This window comes from Leptodactylus fuscus, chromosome 3 (assembly GCF_031893055.1).
Source record: "Leptodactylus fuscus isolate aLepFus1 chromosome 3, aLepFus1.hap2, whole genome shotgun sequence".
In the NCBI taxonomy this organism is placed as follows: Eukaryota; Metazoa; Chordata; class Amphibia; order Anura; family Leptodactylidae; genus Leptodactylus; species Leptodactylus fuscus.
Genome location: NC_134267.1, coordinates 25,816,591 through 25,837,855, shown reverse-complemented (window position 1 = coordinate 25,837,855; position 21,265 = coordinate 25,816,591). Strand labels below are relative to the sequence as shown.

General features: G+C 47.7%; 2 protein-coding genes across 7 annotated transcripts in view; one reads left to right on the top strand and one right to left on the bottom strand.

Annotated features, from left to right (window-relative positions):
• KLC4 (kinesin light chain 4) overlaps positions 1–16,027 on the bottom strand; it is a 28,491-nt gene extending 12,464 nt beyond the window's left edge. For 2 of the 6 annotated variants that reach the window (XM_075267275.1, XM_075267277.1), the window contains exons 1-12: positions 15,963–16,027; positions 8,802–9,053; positions 6,079–6,309; positions 5,876–5,954; positions 5,202–5,515; positions 5,025–5,126; positions 4,460–4,633; positions 3,864–3,963; positions 3,731–3,783; positions 2,349–2,419; positions 2,128–2,236; positions 1,875–2,009 (exon numbers count right to left, since the gene is read on the bottom strand). In XM_075267275.1, the coding sequence (XP_075123376.1) occupies positions 1,875–2,009; positions 2,128–2,236; positions 2,349–2,419; positions 3,731–3,783; positions 3,864–3,963; positions 4,460–4,633; positions 5,025–5,126; positions 5,202–5,515; positions 5,876–5,954; positions 6,079–6,309; positions 8,802–9,050 (1,617 nt within the window). In that variant the 5' untranslated portion in view covers positions 9,051–9,053; positions 15,963–16,027. Of the gene's footprint in view, positions 1–1,844; positions 2,010–2,127; positions 2,237–2,348; positions 2,420–3,730; positions 3,784–3,863; positions 3,964–4,459; positions 4,634–5,024; positions 5,127–5,201; positions 5,516–5,875; positions 5,955–6,078; positions 6,310–8,801; positions 9,054–10,776; positions 10,937–15,962 lie in introns of those variants that run through there. The other 4 variants (XM_075267271.1, XM_075267273.1, XM_075267276.1 and 1 more) reach the window with 4 other exon arrangements.
• A 194-nt stretch (positions 16,028–16,221) lies between these two features.
• Positions 16,222–20,523, top strand: MRPL2 (mitochondrial ribosomal protein L2). The gene is made up of 8 exons (XM_075267278.1): positions 16,222–16,308; positions 17,237–17,337; positions 18,778–18,916; positions 19,228–19,369; positions 19,539–19,654; positions 19,732–19,842; positions 19,914–19,987; positions 20,059–20,523. Exons 2-8 carry the CDS (start codon positions 17,254–17,256, stop codon positions 20,275–20,277), a joined length of 885 nt encoding a protein of 294 aa, XP_075123379.1. The 5' UTR covers positions 16,222–16,308; positions 17,237–17,253; the 3' UTR covers positions 20,278–20,523.
• Positions 20,524–21,265: the final 742 nt, after the last annotated feature.

Genomic DNA, 21,265 nt, shown 5'->3' with positions numbered 1-21,265 from the left:
GCATTAAAATCCCATTATAAAAATCTGCATGACTCCTCCCATCTACAGTCCTATGAAAAAGTTTGGGCACCCCTATTAATCTTAATCATTTTTAGTTCTAAATATTTTGGTGTTTGCAACAGCCATTTAAGTTTGATATATCTAATAACTGATGGACACAGTAATATTTCAGGATTGAAATGAGGTTTATTGTACTAACAGAAAATGTGCAATATGCATTAAACCAAAATTTGACCGGTGCAAAAGTATGGGCACCTCAACAGAAAAGTGACATTAATATTTAGTAGATCCTCCTTTTGCAAAGATAACAGCCTCTAGTCGCTTCCTGTAGCTTTTAATCAGTTCCTGGATCCTGGATGAAAGTATTTTGGACCATTCCTCTTTACAAAACAATTCAAGTTCAGTTAAGTTTGATGGTCGCCGAGCATGGACAGCCCACTCTCAAATGATCTGAAAACAAAGATTGTTCAACATAGTTGTTCAGGGGAAGGATACAAAAAGTTGTCTCAGAGATTTAACCTGTCAGTTTCCACTGTGAGGAACATAGTAAGGAAATGGAAGACCACAGGGACAGTTCTTGTTAAGCCCAGAAGTGGCAGGCCAAGAAAAAGATCAGAAAGGCAGAGGAGAAGAATGGTGAGAACAGTCAAGGACAATCCACAGAGCACCTCCAAAGAGCTGCAGCATCATCTTGCTGCAGATGATGTCACTGTTCATCGGTCAACAATACAGCGCACTTTGCACAAGGAGAAGCTGTATGGGAGAGTGATGAGAAAGAAGCCGTTTCTGCAAGCACGCCATAAACAGAGTCACCTGAGGTATGCAAAAGCACATTTGGACAAGCCAGCTTCATTTTGGAAGAAGGTACTGTGGACTGATGAAACAAAGATTGAGTTGTTTGGTCATACGTGTTATGCATGGCGTCCAAAAAAAAACAGCATTCCAAGAAAAACACTTGCTACCCACTGTAAAATTTGGGTGGAGGTTCCATCATACTTTGGAGCTGTGTGGCCAATGCCAGCACCGGGAATCTTGTTAAAGTTGAGGGTCGCATGAATTACACTCAGTATCAGCAGATTCTTGAGAATAATGTTCAAGAATCAGTGACAAAGTTGAAGTTACGCCGGGGATGGATATTTCAGCAAGACAATGATCCAAAACACTGCTCCAAATCGACTCAGGCATTCTTGCAGAGGAACAATTACAATGTTCTGGAATGGCCATCTGGGGAGACCTGAATATCATTGAACATCTGTGGGATGATTTGAAGCGGGCTGTCCATGCTCGGCGACCATCAAACTTAACTGAACTTGAATTGTTTTGTAAAGAGGAATGGTCCAAAATCCCTTCATCCAGGATCCAGGAACTGATTAAAAGCTACAGGAAGTGACTAGAGGCTGTTATCTTTGCAAAAGGAGGATCTACTAAATATTAATGTCACTTTTCTGTTGAGGTGCCCATACTTTTGCACCGGTCAAATTTTGGTTTAATGCATATTGCACATTTTCTGTTAGTACAATAAACCTCATTTCAATCCTGAAATATTACTGTGTCCATCAGTTATTAGATATATCAAACTGAAATGGCTGCTGCAAACACCAAAATATTTAGAACTAAAAATGATTAAGATTAATAGGGGTGCCCAAACTTTTTCATACGACTGTATGTCTATTGAATTTTCTTAAGATTTATCAAGTAACAATTAGCAGTGAAAAAAAGATTAACCCTGTACAGCCTGTTGAGGAGCACAGTATGGGTGTCCTGTTCTGTAATAGGGGACAGAGTGGCTTCCCTCTGTATGATCGCCGCGCTCCTGGAGATCATGATGGCGGATGTGTACTTACCCCACTCCATTCAACGCCGCCCATACTCACTTCTTCGGTGCCCTCTGTGCCACTCTCATACTTCACACTACTCCGGGCACTGTCTCGTCCTTTCTTCCTCTGTTCCTGGTTCTCGCCATCTTTTAGAAGTTGGGCAACTTTTGTCTGATTGACGGGATCAAGTCCCTAGAGCAAAGAATGGGCAGAGGGTTGCGCTGAGTACAATAGTGCGTATACCTTCATGCCCAGGTAACAATGCCCTGCCCCCTTCAGTGTTACCCTGTTACCCATATGTAGATCTCACCTGTTTACGTGACCTTATGGCACATTCCTCCAGGGTCTCAGCGGCCTCCAATTTTCCCTGTCGTCGGTATAAAGCACCTAAGTTTCGGAGTGTTGTGTTCACTGTAGGACTGGAAGAACAAAACAAAGAAATAAGAAAATGAAGAAATTGCCAGTGGGTGGATTGTACAATCGTCAACAAGATCAGATCAAAGTAATAGGGAGATGGCAAGGCGGACTAACCTGTTCACCCGACAGGCCTTGTACCAGCCGCCATATTCTGAGTACGGTGCCCCATCGTTGTTGGGAGTCTGCTGAGAGATGATAAAATCAGGACTGAATGTGGTACAAAATAACTGAGGACAACAAAGAACACAGGAACAGCGGAAAGACAGCACTGGCAGATCACAAACTATGGCTCAGTAACGCAGCATGTATAACACTGCTGCCTCCAGGATCACACTATAGCTCAACGCCCTGCATGTCCACGCTCAGAGGTTACTGTCCCTCTGATTAACTCTCACCTTGACTACTGTAACTCCTTACTAGTCGGTCTTCCCCTCACTAAACTCTCCCCTCTACAATCTATTCTGAATGCAGCGGCCAGGCTCATCTATCAGGCTAGACACTACAGTGATGCCTCTGGTCTGTGTCAGTCGTTACATTGGCTGCCTATTCATTATAGAATAAAATATAAAGTTATCCCCCTCATCCACAAGGCTCTCCATAATGCCGCACCTCCATACACTTCCTCCCTCATCTCTGTCTACCGCCAACCCATGCTCTCCGTTCACTCAATGACCTAACACTTACATCCTCTATTATCAGAACCTCCCACGCTCGTATACAAGACTTCCCCGACAATCAGATTAACAACCAATTTCTACAGCTTCAAGCGCAAACTAAAGACACATCTTATCAGACAGGCCGATCACAATTCCTAATGTAAACCCTTCCGTACCGTAATTAGAATCTCTAAAACAAACCCTCCTCTGTCCCCGCTCCCACATTACCCCACATGATATGATGCCGTTTCAGGCTAACTTTATATGTCCAGGCACCATCTGCATGTTAAAGGATATGACTGGTGACGGCTCATATAGTTTTAGGTTTGCGGAATGACAGTCACCTCTATTACAACATTGTCTGACCACTGTATAAGCAATGCCGCCCCTGCTACCTCTTGTGTCACCCCCTCTACCTCATAGATTGTAAGCTCTTGTGAGCAGGGCTCTCAGTCCCATTGTGTGAAGTGACTACTTCTTAGTAATGTATCTTTTTGTCTGTACTTGAACCCTACAAATTTTACAGTGCTACAGAATATGTTGGCGCTATATAAATAAAATGTATTATTATTAGAGGTTGAGCTCAGCGCTCCGCATGTCCAGGCTCAAGGGTACAAATCAGAACCCACAACCAACCCCTCCAGGCCATACTCAAAAACTACAGTTCAACCAAACTCCTACTCCCTAGTCCAGATCAGTACCTACTTCCTCTAGCACACTCCTGACCGTCAGCTACAGCTTAGCCCCCTCCCAGTCCAGCCACCCCATCCCAGGGTCACAGAACAAGCTCAGATCCCCCCTTTAACCTTTAGTGACAGAGAAGACATTGGAGGCCCTGACCTTGCTCATCTCCTCTCGTTCCTCAGCATGCATCCAAATGGGCTTGTGGTCGTCTGTGGGACACAAAATACACAACAGTGAAACGTTATGTACGTTTTGTGTTCTACATCAGCTCTTGAGGCTCCGAACTCACCATCTACGGAGCCAAACTCCTTGACGTGGGCTTGTGTGAGGATGTCCTTGTACAGCTGCTCCGCTGCCTTGTATTTAGCTTGTTTCAGGTAACATGAGGCCTGGGGAAGAAAGACGAGTGAATTCCCAGCTACTATGTACAGAAGACCTACAGATAACGCAAGAGTCTCAGCTAGACCACTGCAGTCCCCAGCAGTCAGTGCAGGGTAACTAGACTCTCTAATGTCAAGTGGGTAGTGTCAGGCAAAAGCAGGCAAGACTGGAATCACACCCCCTTGCCTGTTCCTGCCTGACACCACACACTTGACATTAGGGGGTCTAGTTATACCAGTAACCAAGATTAACTGCATTGATTGCTCAGGAATGGTGGGGGCTAGAGGAAAAAAAAAAAGAATAAAAAGAACTGGAGATGGTGAAAGGTCCACTTTAAGAACTTATATCTCATGTCTATCCTGTCGCTCATATGTATCACTGCCAGCCACAAACAGGAGCCCCTCAATCTGAAACCCTCCCTTTATAGACATTCCCATCCACACAGCCCGGCACCTCCGTCATACACATCAGTTGGAGGCACACCACCTCAGGCCTCCTTCATACCAGATTGTTCTTGGTTTTGGCAACATTTGGATCATCAGGTCCTAGCCGGGCTTGATAAATCTCAAGGGCACGGCAGTAGTAATATTCTACTTCATCATATTTCCCCTGGTTCTGGCACAGCAGAGCCAAGTTATTCAACTGCTTCGCAACATCAGGATGATCCTTCCCGAGAACCTGGTGAGAAAGATATCAGAAGAGTCACCTAGGACAGCAGGGGGTGTATGACAGATTGGTAAGACTAAAGAGAGAGGAGGCGAGAAGAAGATGAGGTAGGCGGGTGAGTACAGAAACCTAATGAGAGGATAGAAGGAGATGGGGTAGACAAGTGGGTGGAGACATGGAGGAAAGTACTGGAAGAAGATAAGGAGAGTACATGGTGAGAGATCGAGAAGATAGGCCAGGAAGGAGAAAGGTAGGCATGAGGAGAAAGAGTAGACATGAATGTGAGGAGGTAGGCAGGTGGTGGACATGAGATAGGCAAGTCATTGAAGATGTAAAGAAGAAGTGGGGTGTACACTGAGACCCCAAAGGAGGAGGATGACATGAACCCAAATACCACCATTACCTTCTCTCTGATTTCAAGTGCTCGCTTGCAGAGAGGTTCGGCTTCTTTATATTTGCCTCTTTTGCCATACAGAACTGCCAGGTTATTGAGTGTGGCTGCCACCTGTAGAGACGGCACAATCAGCGCTTGTGTTGCTCAGAGGGTTACATATATGTGCAGTGTATATTGCTCACTTACCGCAGGGTGGTCTTTGCCCAGGGTCTTCTCTCTGATGGACAGGGCATCGTTTAGAAGATGAGCAGCTTCCTTATACTTATTCTGGTCTCTGTACACCAACGCCAGGATGTTTAACATGGTGGCCACATCAGGATGGTCATGTCCAGAGGTTTTCTCCAAGTCTTCTAGCGCTTGCTTGCAGAGTGGCACAGCCACCTCGTACCGACCTTGAGATGCATACTGGATGACGAGATTGTGCAATGTGCGGAGTCGAGCCGGGATCTCGTACCCACCCTGCTGGGCAGCTGCGGCCGCTGCACTGTGCTGGTGTGACACTGAGCAAAGGGAAAGAGGGAGTGTTGCTGGAGCGATGCCCTGGCCAACCCAACCATATGACGATGCCAACCCAACCACATGATGTTCAGCAAACCTCACCATACGCAGATGATATAGAGGTGCTGCTATGACCAAGCCTATCACATGACCCCATGTTATAAAGGACTGATGTTTGTTGTACAGTAGGAACGTCATCATGAGGACATCTTACATGTGGACTTGCCACTAGAACCATATTTACTGGATGAGTATGTTCTTTGCCACTCGTGGTCAACATACAACATGTCCTCAGTCACTGCTTTGTGCATGGATGATGAAGATGGCACTAGCAGCGACACAAGGGTGTCTTTCATACTCACTGCCTTGTCCCGACTCTTCCTCCTCATTGGGAAAAAGCTCGTCCAGATTATCTTTATTGGAGTCTCCTTCCTTCTCCTCCTATGGGTGGAACATAAGGAAGAGACAATATAGGGTGGCCATGATGTGTGGCTTCATACACAGACTAGCTAAGGTTTTGGTGACATGTGCCCCAGAGCTGTGATGGTATAGAGGGCGATCTTACCGTGGGCGAGACGTCCTCGTCATATTTCTTGAGCTGGTTCATGAACTCGAGGTGTTTCTTCTCCTCCTCCAGCTGTGCCACGTTCTGCTCACTATGCTGAAGCTTCTGCTGGGTATTGGCCAGCTCATCCCGTAGCCACTGGTTCTCCTGGCAAAGTCGTCTCACCTGTGCCCGCAGCTTCTGTTTCTCAGACTCCACTGCCGTCAAATGATTGGATAACGCCATCATGAGCTGTAGAGAAGTACAGTGTGAGGTTATCTAACTCTCTGTGGGGAATTACAGTCTATGGACCCTCCAGTATCAGGATGTTAGTGGTCATCACTCCCTACAGAACACAGACCTGATACTGAGGGATGATGGGGATCCACTACCACAGCCACTTGTATGGTTGCAATGATGGCAACCAGTCCGACAGAGACTCATGTCTGTATCTACCTGTAACCTGCTATCTGTTTCTGGAGGTGCCATAACTGTGGTCTGCCTGCCTGGAGGTGCACAGGCCCTTATAGAATATTAATAATGTACAACCCTCCGGAGGTATACACCAAGTCCACCAGCACACCTTCTTCGGAGGTATACACCCTTGTCACCTCCAGGGCATAGGTGGGGACTGACATGACCCAGAACTATTTTGTACCTGTAGATCAAAGGACAACGACACAGCCCAGAGACCACACTGGATCAGATCAGACTAAATCTCATCTAGACTTTATAAACAGATAAACGGACGAGCTCTATAAACATAAAGGGTTAAGAGGAAACATTTACCCCCCTTCTGTTCCTGTTATTTAACTGCATAACCATTCTAAGGGCCAAAATGACCTCAATGATATATCATCCATAAAATGACAGAACCTTCCAGAACCTCGAGAGCAGCAGCCAATGCGCCAGGGTCCAGGATGATGAGAATGCTGACAGAAAGAAAGCACCACTACCCAGGAGGTAAGTCACTGCTCCGCTCATACCAAAAGTAATAACTCACAGGGGACCCCTGAGCTATGCATCATAATCTATGGGCAGTGGGGTCAAAACTGGAGGCTCTAGGGATATTACAGATCCAGTATACACCAGTAAGGCCATAATACACCAGTCACATATGGGGTGGGGGTGCTATGTATAACGCAGGTCCAGTATACACCAGTATGACCATAATACACCAGTCACATATGGGGTGGGGGTGCTATGTATAACACAGGTCCAGTATACACCAGTAAGACCATAATACACCAGTCACATATGGGGTGGGGGTGCTATGTATAACACAGGTCCAGTATACACCAGTAAGACTGTAATACACCAGTCACATATGGGGTGGGGGTGCTATGTATAACACAGGTCCAGTATACACCAGTAAGACCATAATACACCAGTCACATATGGCGGTGGAGGCTCTATGTATAACACAGGTCCAGTATACACCAGTAATACTGTAATACACCAGTCACATATGGGGTGGGGGTGCTATGTATAACACAGGTCCAGTATACACCAGTAAGACTGTAATACACCAGTCACATATGGGGTGGGGGTGCTATGTATAACACAGGTCCAGTATACACCAGTAAGACCATAATACACCAGTCACATATGGCGGTGGAGGCTCTATGTATAACACAGGTCCAGTATACACCAGTAATACCGTAATACACCAGTCACATATGGGGTGGGGGTGCTATGTATAACACAGGTCCAGTATACACCAGTAAGACTGTAATACACCAGTCACATATGGCGGTGGGGGTGCTATGTATAACACAGGTCCAGTATACACCAGTAAGACCATAATACACCAGTCACATATGGCGGTGGGGGTGCTATGTATAACACAGATCCCAGTATACACCGGTAAGACCATAATACACCAGTCACATATGGGGTGGGGGTGCTATGTATAACACAGGTCCAGTATATCCATGTTGAGACTTCCTCATCAGCACCAGGTGTATGCTGGGAATATGTCAGGACCCCGGCCCCCTAAAATATTACTCATCAGAAGATCTTTCCATAAACACAAACAGAACTTTTCAGTAGCTCCTCAACCAAAGTCCCCACCACCTGCCAAATGTGACCCGTCCAGGACTCGCTCCCATCTCCTTCCCTCATGTACTGCATCAGAACTCCTGATCCCTACATATTATTGCTAGGACTACCTTTTATTTCGTTGTTACGTATGCCCTGTCCAGGATCGCCATATTCCCCTGTCTCATGTGCCCCATCCAGGACTAATCCTACTGGTATATCCTGGTCTCATGTTGCCCATATCCTCATGCCTTTGGCTTATGTGTCCCTGTAGCAGGACTCTGTAGCACCTGATTTTGGGTGCCCACGGTTCATATTACTTGTTCAGGATCTCTCATGTCTTTGTCTCATGTGCCCCATTAAGGACTAACCCTATAGTTCCCTATCTTGGAACTATTCCTAAATCCTCACCCTTTGTGTCCCTTGCCAGGACTCTATCTCCTCATCACTTGTGTCCTGTGATCCCCCATACCTCATGACCTTGCTAAGGAAACCCTATTCCCTGGGGTAACTAGTCCAATCGCCTCCTCTCACTTTACATGTATACGATTGTCCTCCAACATCGCTCCAACCAGGACCTGACATGTTCCAGTATAATACACTTTCTCCAATGCCAAAGAAAGAGAATCCCAAGCGACATAGAGAAGGGAAAATACATCACAACTGATGCAAGTTGGACTAGAAGTTGTCCTTTTTCGGCTCACCTGCGCTTCCCCCAGGCCCAGCTCAATCATCTCCACAGACTTGCGCAGGAGGCCGGACTTCTCGTGCACCAGGTTGGCCTCTTCATCTTTCTTCAAGCATTTGATGGTCTCCAGGAGGCTGTGGAGGATGGAGTTGTGTTCATTGCGCAGAGCTTCCAGCCCCTGCATGACCAGCTTAGTGTTGGAGATGATCTCCTCCTGGGACAACTTGTCCAACTTCTCCTCCCGGGGATACATCATCACTGACATGTCCTGCAAGACAGAAACCGGAAGATCAGTATCCGGCAGCAACAAAGACACGTGTAGGGTTTGGCCCTATCCCTGCACTTACAGAGTTGGGAACATCCCTGTATTCCGCACATACACGATTACACAACAGGCGCCCCCTGCTGCCAGGCTGTGTGATAAGCACAGGGTGTGACACACACCTGGACCAAGCAGGAGGAGTGCGATAGCGTGACACACACCTGGATCAAGCAGGAGGAATGTAATGGGTGCGGCACCATAACACAGCTGAGGCCTCACGACGCAGAATGCGCTGCACCCCACCCAGTGAGGTGAACGGGGTACACCATCGAGCAGCAAAATACAACCTCACTGTTACTAGGAACCCTCTGCACCCCACAACCAGTCTCCACTTACAACAGAGGTACTGACCCCCAAACATTATAAATGTCATATGACCACAAGCACTACTCCGCCACCCCCACTACCCATAACCCATCATCTACTACTCCCCCATTGATGAACTACTCTAACCTTATACCCTATCGTGCCCATCTACAACTAACACACACTCCTTGCTGAGAACATCACCTACCTCGCCCCCACCTCAAAATCACAAATCCATCTACTCAGGTACTGCCAATCTACTCCTGGGTACCCCAAAATCCCTTTAGCAACATAAATCCCATTACAATCTTTTACATAGCACAAAAATTACCTCCACATCACTCCAAAGTAACACCAGCCATTGGCTACACAGCACCCCCTGCACAACCAGCAGTGACCCACATACCCCACAAGTACCACTAGCCAGAAGATCAATATCAGCACAAACCTTTACCTCCCCAGTACAGTTAGCACCCCTGTCCCATTAGACATGACCCCCGCAGTGCCTCCCGTTCCATTAGACATGAACCCCCCCACAGTGCCCCCTGTCCCATTAGACATGACACCTCCCCCCCATAGCGCTCCCTGTCGCATTAGACATGACCCCCGCAGTACCTCCTGTCCCATCTGACATGACCCCCCGCGGTACCCCCTGTCCCATCTGACATGACCCCCTGTGGTACCCCCTGTCCCATCAGACATGACCCCCCACGGTACCCCCTGTCCCATCAGACATGACCCCCTCTTTACACCCGAGCACCCCCTGTCCCATCAGACATGAGCGCCCCCTGTCCCATCAGATATGACTCTCTCCCCCCCCTCACTGAACCCCCTGTCCCATCAAACATGAACCCTTGCAGTACCGCCTGTCCCATGAGACATGGACATGACCCCCCCCCACAGTACCCCTGTGCCATCAGACATGGACATGACCCCCCGCAGTACCCCTGTCCCATCAGACATGAGCGCCCCCTGTCCCATCAGACATGGACAAGACCCCCCCCACAGTACCCCTTGTGCCATCAGACATGGACATGACCCCCCGTAGTACCTCCTGTGCCATCAGACATTAACCCTAGCATTACCAGCTATTATTATTGACACTGTCCATTAACCCCGTCAGGACTGGGATGCGCCCTACATGGAGCCCCCACTGCATGGCTGGCAGTACGTCACCCAGTGACTCACACAGCTGCCAGTCCCAGGTCATTAACTCCTTCCCTGCCATTTTTTTTATATGAATCCCTCCCCCAAAGCCAGACTGCAGCAGCTAGAGCCAGCCAGTGCAGTGCTGTAGTCCGTGCCGGCGTGTCCTCCCCCCCAAGACATGTCACCACCTGCAGTGTAGGAGCCCCCCACTCACCTCTCACACAGGCTGCGGCTGGCTACAAAGGGGGCTCCCAATGGGCTCCAGGAAGGAGAGGCCCGACGTCACTGCAGAGACCACCTGAGAAGTGGCTGGATGAGCACTGCAGGACAGTGACACAACGACGTCCCCTCCTCCTCCTCAGCTTCCTGTACAATCCATGCTCCTCCCCCAGCTCAATGATCCACCCTCTGCAACCAGCAACTCCCAATGCTGCGTCCACACACCCCCTGCACTGACCTCACTGCGCCTGCACCAACTGCACACTGCATATATATCACAATGCACTGCACCCTGCATATATGTTATACACCCCCTGCACTGACCTCACTGCGCCTGCACCCTGCATATATGTTATATACACCCTGCACTGACCTCACTGCGCCTGCACACTGCATATATATCACAATACACTGCACCCTGTATATATACACACACACACGCTTATAATACACTGCACCCTGCATGTATATACACTCACAATATATTGCACCCTGCACACAATACAAAGCACGCTGCATGTATATACTCACACATACCACAATGCACACTGCCTATGTATACATTCACAATATACTGCACCCTGCGCGCATATATATATAGATATAGATTTTCTCCCGTTTTTTTTTTTTTTTTTAAATGTAGATTGTGAGCCCCACATAGCCCTCACAATGTACACTTTTCCCTACCAGTATGTCTTTGGAATATGGGATGGAAATCCATACAAACACGGGGAGAACATACAAACTCCTTGCAGATGTTTTTTTTGCCCTTGGCGGGATTTGAACACCAGGACTCTAGCGCTGCAGTGCTAACCACTGAGCCACCATGTGGCCCCCTTGGATTTCCTCCCATTCTACAAAGACCTACTGATAGGAAAAAAAGATGTGCACTGTGATCCCTATATGGGGCTTATAATTTACATAAATATATATACTGCACCCTGCATGTGTGTGTGTACATATATATATATATATATAGGCAATGGACTGAACATTCTGCAATTCTCAGAGCTTACATTGTAAGAAAAGTCTTCTCTTTCCTTGTATGTCCTCCTGGCTGCCTGTGTGGTTAGTCGGATATTATTCAGACTCCAGCAGCTTTCCTGACTGTGCTCATAGATTTCTCTTTTTCTGTGTCATACCTGCATGTATTGCCCTGTATTTGCAGTTCAGGGTCCCTGAATTTCCTACATTATGGTCACTATTTCTATTGCACAGTTACTCCACGCAGAACTACTTGTAAAGAAATCAGTATTAGTAATAATGGATAGGGTTGGGGCAGTCTGCTCCTTAATGTGCAGCCCACTGCCTCAAAGACAAATGTAAAAGGTGCTGTAGCCATAATGAGGCTATTACCCGCAGAAAAAGTGATCGAACTTCATGGATGAAGACTTAATACATCCAGAGAACAGACTATCCTCCACTGGTTCTGGCTGTTAGAATTTTTCTTTAGCCCCCACCGTTCTAGAGCAACCAATGCTGTTACTGTCAGCAGCCAATGTGCCAAACAGGCATCTAATTTCAGGTGGGTGGGCCTAGGTTGGGCAGGTAGTCTAGGACGGGCCCCTGACAGTTTAGAGCCTCATTAGCGTATCAGGTGGTGGGGGTTAGAGAGAGAAAATTACAACTCTGCTAAAATCAGCAGAGGTGCGGCTATTATAGGTTGCAAAGGATGGTGTGGTGAAGGGTGCTCCTTAGGCTTAGTTCACACACAATTCCGCGTGTGCATATTCCGTTGCGGCTGCCGCACAGCATCCTGTCACAGCTTTCCGCTCCGGATTAGGCCCAAATGAATGGGCCTAGTCTGGATGGTGCCACCGTGAGGCGGACGCTGCGGCTGAATCAGCTGCGGATACCACCTGAAGAAAGGGCGGCTCATTTCTTTTTGTGGGAAAAGAGCGCTAGTGGTCTACATAGACCACCATTGTGAGGGGGCGGATTATGACATGGATTCCGCGCCAAAATCCGCCCCCTCTTGCCCTGTGTGAACGGGGCCTTAAGGATTGCCTCTTCTGGCCCCAGTCCAGTACAAAATACAGGGTTACAAGCTGAAACCTCCATCCGTTGTCTAGCAGCCCAGCACCTAATTATATGGTATATTTAAGAGAATACCCTACCCAGTAATTTCACTCTGACCACTAAGCCTAATAATAGAACAGCACTTGCCAATTGTGTAGGGGTTTTCTGTGAAGCAGTCACCCCATTTATATCACAAACAGTATTACAATACAAAATAACACCTCTACAGATAACACACATCATTACATCACTTCTGATGTCACAACTTGTCTCCTCCTCCTATCTGCACAGAAGAACATGTCTAGAAAACTCTCCCATAGACGTCAATGAGTCGACTCCAAACTACTGCTGCTTATGGTCTGGACTGTGCTGTAAAATAGATCACTAAGTGCAGAGGAGAAACTCAAACAAGATGGCCGCCCCCATAATCATGGACAGAAAACAGAATACTAAAAAAAAAACTACAATAAGAAAATGAATATAATATAGGGTGCATATGACATATACATATATTATACATGGTACATGCGACATTATATACTGTACATATTATACAGTGTACATGTGACATTTATTACATAGTGTATACATTATACAGGGGATATATGACATATCATACAGTGTATATATTATACAGGGTATATATGACATATCATATAGTGTATATGTCGCAGGGAGATGATGAAACTATGGATTTGATCAAATCCCTGAAGTGTTTTAGTGAAATGATGAAATAACACAAGTCAGGCCTCGCACAGCTCTAGGTTTCTCTTGTTATCACTCCCCCTTGGGGTTCACACTGGGGTTTTTGGACTGGATTTTGATGAGGGAAGCCGCCTCAGAATCCGGACCAAAAAACACCTCCCATGGCTAGCTGCCGACTGTTGCGGCATTCCAACAGTCGCGCCATTCTGCTCTGGATTAGGCCCAAATGAATGGGTCTAGTCGCGAATTAGTGTCGCACCTCGTAATCTGTGGCAAGAAAGAGCAGGTTGCTTCTTTTTCCCATGAGCGGGAAGAAACCACTCACGGAAAAAGGAAGTGAATGGCTCCCATTGAAGTCAATGGGAGGCGGTTTTTTGAGGCAGATTCAAAATCTAGTCCAAAAAACCCCGTGTGAACCCAGGCTTACCTCACCGCTCCCCACTGGCGTCTCAGCCAGCCAGCACTCCAAAAAAACGGGTTCAGATCTAAAAAAAACTCACTTGCACAGCTCTATGTTACAATCGTTACCACTCCCCCTTTACCCCACCCCTCCTCTCCGGCATCCGTGCCGGCCAACGCACCGCGCTTCTGACGTGACGCACACAAAAAAAGGGTTCAGATATAGAAAAAAAAAGTCAAACTCTGACCAAATCTGTATCTGAAGAACAGTTTAATGAAACTATCAGGACGTGTTTTGAACAAGCGGCAGATAAAACCTTTGTGGACTCGCGAAAGGAGAGAAAAAATGAGCGCAGTCATTGAGCAATTTACAATTAGCCGCAACTACTTAGACTACAACGGGCGCAGACACAGGACTAGTATGGGAAAATACAATGGGGAGGATGTTATGGAAGAAGGTGCTAAAAATATCACCGTAAGTACTAATTTATTTTGGTTAATTAGTTTTGAATAAATAATTAGTGTTCCAATGACTATTATTGTATTACTTGCTCTACATGTAATAACGCTGCGACACTAAAGAAAGACTTTACCTATCGTTTCACTAAAATACTTCCGGGATTTAATCAAATCACTTTAGGGAAATGACCCCACAGAGTTGTTATTTTAAAGGAATTCGCACTTGCACAGTATTGTTAGCAGCCATTTTCCTGTGGCCTGTGCGCCTTTGCAGTCTGCTCTGCTCAAGGCCCGAGGTCTAGAAGTTACGATCCTGCGCCGGAAGAAGACATTGAAAATGACGCTGCAGACGAAGAAGAAGGCGTCGCTGGAGACACTACTCTGGCAGTGCTGGGGCCCGCCCCCACCGCTGCGAGAGAACTCATTTAAATACCGGTAAAAACTGGTATTTCTAAGGAATGGCGCAGCGAAGACCACGTCTAAAGGTAAGAGACGAATAGCCTTTCTAAAGGCTATTCCGAAGTCTCATCCACACACAAAAAAAAGGTTTAATGGTAGAATCCCTTTAAAGGGATTCTACCATTAAAAAACTTTTTTCTGTGGCTAACACGTTGGAATAGCACAATAAGTTATAAAACAAATGATCAGGTCACAGGCCGGTCCTCTGAGTTTATGGTCCCTTTGATTAGTGATGTGATGCCGAGTTGTTGTACAATGACATAAAACCATGGGACAGATTTAACCCCCTCTGGAATGTGTAAAAGGTCGTCATGGTTTATATTCCTGTATTCTTCTGTCTCTCTTCCAGAGGGGGTTAAATCTGTCTCATGTTTTTATGTCATTTTACAACAACTCGGCATCACATCACTAATCAAAGGGACCATAAACCCAGAGGAGCGGCCTGTGACCTGATCATTTGTCTTTTAACTTATTTCTTTGTGTGTATACTGCTTTCCATCACTTGTCACTTGATTCTCTGCCCTTTTTGTGTATAGGTATGCTTGCCTTCAGAAATTGTGTCATGCCAGCCTGATGAAGAGACCTGGTCGTCTAGAAAACTCACAATCTGTCATCATTTATGTTAGTCATTAAAAAGGTATCAATGACTGAAGACTCCATCTTTATATTTCATATAGTGTATACATTATACAGGGTATATATGACATATCACATAGTGTATATATTATACAGGGTATATATGACATATCACATAGTGTATACATTATACAGGGTATATATGACATATCACATAGTGTATACATTATACAGGGTATATATGACATATCATATAGTGTATACATTATACAGGGTATATATGACATATCATATAGTGTATACATTATACAGGGTATATATGACATATCATATAGTGTATACATTATACAGGGTATATATGACATATCATATAGTGTATACATTATACAGGGTATATATGACATATCATATAGTGTATACATTATACAGGGTATATATGACATATCACATAGTGTATACATTATACAGGGTATATATGACATATCATATAGTGTATATATTATATACAGTATATCCCACATACATGACACAGACATATAGATATACATATATTACAGCACTTGCCTTGCCCGGTGTCCGTCCTTCTTCGCTTCTCTCTGTCGGTCTCGTCTTTTTTCCCACAATCCTTCGCTCCGTATTGTTGTGATGCATCGCCGGGTCACGTGTCACGGTTTGGCTCCTCCCTGTTTATGACGCGATGGTTGCGGCGCCATCTTTGTGTAGTCTACAGGCCATTGGCGCCCTCTAGCATCTGTAGTTCTAATCTGCTCACTGGTTTTCCACCATGTTGTGAAACACATTGACATCCAGTGACTGAGGGGAGTGACGTCATCAACCTAAGACTGAAGCACAGCGCTGTGTGACCTCATCAGCCTGCGACCCAAGCCCGGTGTGACCTGCAGACTGAAAGGTAATCCTGGAGATGTTTCCTAACCAGTCTAACAAATGACACATGTATTTACATCCCGGGAGAGGGGGCAGTGGGGTGTGAATACTTTATGCTGCCCCTCCCCTGTGTATGATGGTTATACTTCAGTGTTAGTGAATACTTTATACTGACCCCTATGTATGACACAGGTATAGCTCAGTAATAGAGGGGTGTGAATATTTTATACTGCCCCCCCATGTATGACACAGGTATAGCTCAGTAATAATGGGGTGTGAATACTTTATACTGCCCCCTATGTATGACACAGGTATAACTCAGTAATAGAGGGGTGTGAATATTTTATACTGCCCCCTATGTATGACACAGGTATAGCTCAGTAATAGAGGGGTGTGAATACTTTATACTGCCCCCTATGTATGACACAGGTATAGCTCAGTAATAATGGGGTGTGAATACTTTATACTGCCCCCCTATGTATGACACAGGTATAGCTCAGTATTAGAGGGGTGTGAATACTTTATACTGCCCCCTATGTATGACACAGGTATAGCTCAGTAATAATGGGGTGTGAATACTTTATACTGCCCCCCTATGTATGACACAGGTATAGCTCAGTAATAATGGGGTGTGAATACTTTATACTGCCCCCTATGTATGACACAGGTATAGCTCAGTATTAGAGGGGTGTGAATACTTTATACTATGATCACGCTAATATTCGGCTTTCCGTCCTTACAAAGCGGTTACTTGTGGACCCCATAGATTATAATGGGGTCTGCCGAGTTTTCAGCCATTTCTATCCTGACATCAGTGATAATAAGGTCCATTTTGCAGGATTTTTCTCTCCAGTGATTTTAAGCGCAATCTGGGATGGAGACGAGCAAATAGTAGTGTGAATCTAGTGTAATACAGATGTGTTGTGATATCTCTCTCCTTGTCTTCCCATCAGCCTCCTGGGCCCCGGCCATGGCTCTCTGCAGTTTGTCTTGCGCCTTTCGAAGCTTAACGGTGACTTGTAAAAACACAGCGACCTCTGTACTCCGTCACCAGGTCAGTGACCCCCTACCCACATGGTGCCTTTTATCAGTCATCTGTCCTGTAACCAGGGCCGGCGTCAGCGCACGGCATAGTCGGGCAAGTGCCGGGGCCCACAGAGCCTCTGGGGGCCCCCCGGCACTTGCCTGTCACAATTTCAGCTCATCGGCGTCCGTCCGCCGATGAGCTGGAATACATACGTGATTAAAGCAGGAGCTGTGAGTTCAGCTCCTGCTTAGCTGCGGCCCGGCTTGCGTGTGTAGGCGTGATGACGTCATCACGCCTACACACGCAAGCCGGGCCGCAGCTAAGCAGGAGCTGAACTCACAGCTCCTGCTTTAATCGCGTATGTGACTGGAGAGAGGAGCGTCGGGGGATCGATAGAAGGTGAGTGATGGAAGGTGAGTATAAGTGTTTGTTTTGTATTAAATATAAAGGTGGAACATAATGAAGGGGGCCCAATGAAACTGGGGGGCAAATGAAGGGGAGGGGGGTGAACGGCATGACACTGGAGAACATGAAGGTGGTGGGGAGAGAACGGCATGAAACTGGAGAACATGAAGGTGGTGGGGAGAGAACGGCATGAAACTGGGGACAAAGATGGAGGGGGCCCAAAGAAACTGGGGGGCAAATGAAGGGGAGGGGGGAACAGCATGACACTGGGGCAGATGAAGGGGGTGGGGAGAGAACAGCATGACACTGGGGCAGAGACGGGGACATGAAACTGTGGGCAGATGAAGGGGGAGAACGTGATGAAACTGGGGACAGAGATGGAGGGGGGGACATGAAACTGGGGGCAAAGGAAGGGTGTATATGAAACTGGGGGAGAGATGGAGGGGGGGCATATAATTTACGGGTGACTGTAGGAGGATTGTACTGTGTGGGAGCACATGATAAATGAATGAGAATGGGTGGAGCCAAATTTGCCGCGGCGCGCAGAGCTCCTCTTTCTTCTCTTTAAAAATTGGGAGGTATGGCGTTGGTGACGCCACACTCCTGCATGACGTCACTCGCTTCATCTGCGACGCACAGTGTCTCGACTCCCCCGCCTCCTTTACAAGGGGGCCCACTGAGGCTCTGTCGCCCAAGGGCCCATAAAAACCTGGAGCCAGCCCTGCCTGTAACCATTTGGGGTGCTCTGTGTGTGTGGTGATCTGTCCTGTAACCACTAGGGAGTGCTCTGTGTGTGCGGTGATCTGTCCTGTAACCACTAGGGGGTGCTCTGTGTGTGTGGTGATCTGTCCTGTAACCACAAGGGAGTGCTCTATGTGTGCGGTGATCTGTCCTGTAACCACTAGGGGGTGCTGTGTGTGCGCAGGGTGACCGGCTGGATGTCCCTGGTGTACCGAACATGGCTGTGGTCACCAGCAGTCCTTGGACCAGACACTACTGCCATGTAACTGCGGGAGGCTCTAGTAACTGCATCTCTATGTCTTGTGTCCTTCTCTCATGCAGGCTGCCCCTTCCTTACTACTGCCCTCTAGAGGTCTCCTCACCACATCACACCTCAATGCCCTGGAAATATGGAGGCCACCCACAAAGTACACAATCAATCCTATAGGAAAGAGGAAAACCGGAGGTCGGGATGAGACTGGTGCGTGATGTTGTGTCAGGGTCATAACTGTATGTGCCCCCTCCCCCCCCCTCTAAGGGGACACTTCTCCCCTTGGTTGCCCATCTGATCTTCCCTCCTTTGACAGGTTACTTTTGACTTTCCCTATCACCCACATGGCTGCTTAACCCCTCACTGACTGGCCACTCATGCACTTTTCCTCCCTCCATGGCTGCTCAGGCCTCTTCCCCTCCCTTTTTGGCCACCCCTCACCCAGGAGGACACCTAACCCCCACCTTCCTTGGCTGGCCCCTCAGGTGGGCAGATTGGTTCATTGTGTTCATGTGTTTCAGGTCGTGTCCGTGTACGGGGCATCGGAGGGGGGCACAAGCAGCTCTTCAGGATGATTGATTTTCAGAGACTGAACTATGAGCCTGGACGAGAGAACGTTGCGTTCCAGGAGAAGGTGGTGGAGGTGCGCTACGACCCATGCAGGTAATGTCAGCCAGGTCTTGCCATCTGTCACCCCACCGCCAGCCTCCCATTACATGCTGGTCATGCCCCTCCCTCTGTGTAGGACTACTCCACCCAATAAGTCGTGATATCACACTGTACAATGGTGACGTGTCCGCTCCTGATCCGTGTACTGTCCCAATCCCCACAGGTCTGCGGACATTGCGCTGGTGGCTGGTGGGAAGCGGAAGCGCTGGATCATTGCTACAGAGAACATGAAGGCCGGAGATCTGATCACATCGTCCGGACACATTGGACGCATGGCAGGTATGATCCTTGTGAGGGCCAGGAGGAGGCGCTCTGAATGTGTCACATGACTGTACCCTTCTGCTCTTATTTGCCAGTGTATGCACAGGAGGGGGACGCTCATCCACTTGGAGCACTGCCGGTCGGCACCTTGGTGAACTGCCTGGAAGTGATACCCGGGAAAGGGGCTGAGTTCATCCGATCTGCGGGTAAGTCTCAGGGCCGCACATACGTGTAGGTGATGTCTGCTGTGTGTAACGTGTCACTTTTTTTCTCCCAGGAACATGTGGGGTGTTACTGAGGAAGGTGAACGGGACGGCCATTGTGCAGCTGCCCTCTAAGAGACAAGTGCAGGTGACCATGACCCCTAACCCCTGCCCCAAATAATATGATATACCAGAGTCTGACCCTTCTCCACTTCACAGGTGCTAGAAACCTGTGTGGCGACCGTGGGACGTGTCTCCAATGTTGACCACAACAAGCGAGTGATTGGCAAGGCTGGACGAAACCGCTGGTTGGGAATCCGACCGTCCAGCGGACTCTGGAAGAGGAAGGGCGGCTGGGCCGGACGTAAGATTAAACCACTGCCCGCTCTGAAGAGCTACGTGAAGTTACCGAGTGCCAGACCAGCGCCTCGGGCCTGACCACGGCGAGGGGTCCGCACTGTGGATGGACTGTCATAGTCTCTGTATCATTTGTACAAGGGAGGCGGAGCTTACCTGTGAGCAGGACAGTTGTATCCCACAGTCCACCAGGGCTGCATGAAAGACAATGCCGGGTGCAGTCGCTAAGTGGAAGCACTGTATTAGTGGGCGGAGTAGTGCTGCTGTAAGCCACAGTGTTGGGGTGGTTTGTGTTGTGAAATAAAGTAAGTGCACCCTCTTGTGTAACAGGACTGGTTTTTATTACTATGACCCCACGGGGCAGTGAAACTACAACACCCAGCATCACAGGACATCAGCGCCATCATCCAGAACACTCATACAGGTCAATGTGTAATATCAAGTGCACTGCAAAGTTTGTGAACCCCTTACAATTGTCAGCAGAGTTTACCTAAAAGCTGTTAAGCAAGTAATAAAAACAGACGAAAGAAAGTATGTGAACCTCTCTCACTAGCGGTAGCAGGGATTTCTGGGAACTCAGACTTGGAGGTGCGTGGGGTGGAGACAGGGCCGCCGATAGGCCAGTACTACCGCTACTGGCGTCAGGGGCCCGGCCAAATTGAAAAATGGGGGGGGCCCGGTTTTGGCCCGCCACCGTGTGCCGGCCCCCTGGCGCCCGTAGCAGTCATTGTATGTCCTATTTGAACTCAGATCTGCATCCAGAGAACGCAGATCTGAGGTGAAGACATATGCGGCTGAAGCAAGGAGCTGACACAGGTCAGCTCCTCGCTGCGCGCCTCTCTCGCTGACACATATGTGGCTGAAGCGAGGAGCTGACCTGTGTCAGCTCCTCGCTTCGCCGCTGCTACTGGCTTGTAGACGCGATGTGATGACGTCACATCGCGTCTACAACTGTGCGCCAGTGAGAGAGACGCGTGCAGAGAGCTGCGAGGGAACGAAGGAGAAGGTAAGTGTAATGTTGTGTACGCTGAGGTGGAACGTGAAACTGGGGGCAGATGAAGGAGAGGAC